The 2,251-nt window shown below is 34.9% G+C and overlaps 1 protein-coding gene across 1 annotated transcript; it reads left to right on the forward strand.

Moving 5' to 3' along the window:
• On the forward strand, positions 104 to 1,616 carry LOC107623398. Its single transcript, XM_016325636.2, has 3 exons — positions 104 to 572; positions 1,025 to 1,111; positions 1,220 to 1,616. Exons 1-3 carry the CDS (start codon positions 279 to 281, stop codon positions 1,370 to 1,372), a joined length of 534 nt encoding a protein of 177 aa, XP_016181122.1. The 5' UTR covers positions 104 to 278; the 3' UTR covers positions 1,373 to 1,616.

The following is a 2,251-nucleotide window of genomic DNA, read 5'->3' on the forward strand; positions in this document are numbered from 1 at the left end:
TCACTATGACCCACGTATAAAGATAAGGATGATAATATTATAAAATAAAACAAAATTAAGCCAAATTCTTTAAATAAAACTTTTTAATTTAGTTCCAATGCCGAACGGTAGTCTGGGGCGATGTCTTGAATTCCGAAAATATCCCAATTTGAAATTCGATCCTACTATTTAAACTGAGACTGCATCCCCCACTTTCTCCCTCACCCATTCTAAATTCTCTCCATTTCGAATTGATCAAGTCGGTGACAACACCAGAACGCTGCTTGTGTTCGGTGTTAATGGCAGTGAAAAGGAAGAAAACGGAGTCGTGCAATTCGAGCGGGAAAAGGGGGGAAGCCAATGAAAAGAAGCAGAAGAAGAAGGAGGCTTCTCCTTCTCCACCAACACCACCACTACGAGAACGAGATGATGGAACACCAGTGAGGGCCATTGCTTGTCTCAAAATGCACCATGATATGAAGCGATTCGAGGAAACCGATGATTGCTTCATCCTTGGATTCGATCCTTACGAGCCTGTTTCCCTCTCGCAAGATGACGGCGTCGATATCTCTGTTGTTGCTGAAAAGGGACAGGTATAACTACAACCTAGTCTTCTGTTTGACTCTCACTTGAATCTGTGTTTTATGTTTGGATTGTTTGACTATTTCGAAAAGGTTTTGATTTTGATTTGTGCAGATTTACGTGAAGGTATAAAATGAGTTCAATTTTTAAGTTCAAAACGTTTAGTAATGAGATAAACATGGATTCTTTTTGAGATGCTGGTTGTGAAAGATTTCCAAGATTTTTATTTCTGATAACAGTAAATAAGGGCATGTAATTTGCAAATTCTTGTACTGCTATAAATCTCATATTCTCATCTTATTTAATTGACTGCCCTAATTGATGTCTTGTTTAATGTTATTTCAATACTTGACAACATATAGTGCAATACAATAATCCCATACTATCAATTGCAATCCTTCTAGATAGCAACTTGGATATCTAGATTCTCGAATAAATGATATATTATGGTCATAACAAACAGGTGGCTTGTAGAGATTACCCGCATTCAAGACATCTGTGTATCAAGTTTCCATTCAAGACAACATCTCACGAGAAACACTGTGAATTGGTAATGCAACTTGCTCTTTTCAAAATAAAATACTACTATTAGTTCAATTTTATCCCATAAATCACATTGTGAGAATAACTTGATTTGAAATTTGGCTCCATCATGCAGTGCTACTGTTATGTCTGTGATATTACTGCACCTTGTAAATACTGGAGGACCATTGAGGGTCATTGCCATGCAGAGAATACCACTGTCTGGAAGGATGTAAGGCAGGGTATGAGGCACAGCAAACGTAATTCACAGAGGTCAAATGGTATTTGATGTATTATGCAGCTGTCAAACTCTACCTTAGAATTTGTCATTATGGTGGGTTCCCTGTAATTTTGGGATCTAGGGTACAGGATGGGATGTATAAGGTTCTCCCTCAAGATATGATTTCTAATCCTAATATGAAAAGTTGGTATGATATATATCAGGGTCTCAAGTTATATTCTTGTGCTTATATAGAGGTGTAGTATAAATCTTAGACTGAATGCCAAAGCATTATAAAATGAAAAATGTTATGCATAGAATATATCATGATGAAATGTGGTATTCAGTTGGATTAAGTTTATATCTCATGTAACATTTTACTTTTTGGTATACAACACAACTCAAGATAGATTTCAAGACTATAATTGATTTTAACATTAGGAGCACTGTCACACGAAATAAAGCTGCTTTACTTAAATGTTATATATCAATATAAAATATAAGATTTAGAGCATTTTATATTGGTAATATTTTGTTTCGGATAAACTTTATGTTGACTAAGTCTAAAAATGGTTTTTGAGATTAACCGCATGTATCTAAGTGGTCATTGATATTTCAATTGCACTATTTATATTTTGAGATAGAGTTGGGGGTTCACACTAGTCTTGAGGTCCATTTCCAACCATAACTCAAGCTCCATTTCTGACAATGACTCACTAAATGGAGTGATGAGTTGGTAGATGACAATGGAATTTTTTAGGATTGGTATTTCTATCTCTATTTAGAGTAAACTACCATTTCTACCCACGAAAGTTGAAAACGCTGATACATCTACCCATAAAAAAAAAGAAAGTTACTATTTGTACCCATAAAACATGAGTTCCATATAACAAAATTATTCGAACACTAAAAAATCACATAAAAATCCCAAATTACCCTTATCATCAT

The sequence above is a fragment of the Arachis ipaensis genome, chromosome B10 (genome assembly GCF_000816755.2).
Source record: "Arachis ipaensis cultivar K30076 chromosome B10, Araip1.1, whole genome shotgun sequence".
Taxonomy (NCBI): domain Eukaryota; kingdom Viridiplantae; phylum Streptophyta; class Magnoliopsida; order Fabales; family Fabaceae; genus Arachis; species Arachis ipaensis.

Bases quoted from the DNA above. Each gene is read 5' to 3' on its own strand.
- LOC107623398 (XM_016325636.2), top strand. From the start codon at position 279: ATGGCAGTGAAAAGGAAGAAAACGGAGTCGTGCAATTCGAGCGGGAAA. The intron at 573-1,024 runs GTATAACTACAA...CATAACAAACAG, and splicing joins TTGTTGCTGAAAAGGGACAG to GTGGCTTGTAGAGATTACCC. The intron at 1,112-1,219 runs GTAATGCAACTT...TCCATCATGCAG, and splicing joins ACGAGAAACACTGTGAATTG to TGCTACTGTTATGTCTGTGA.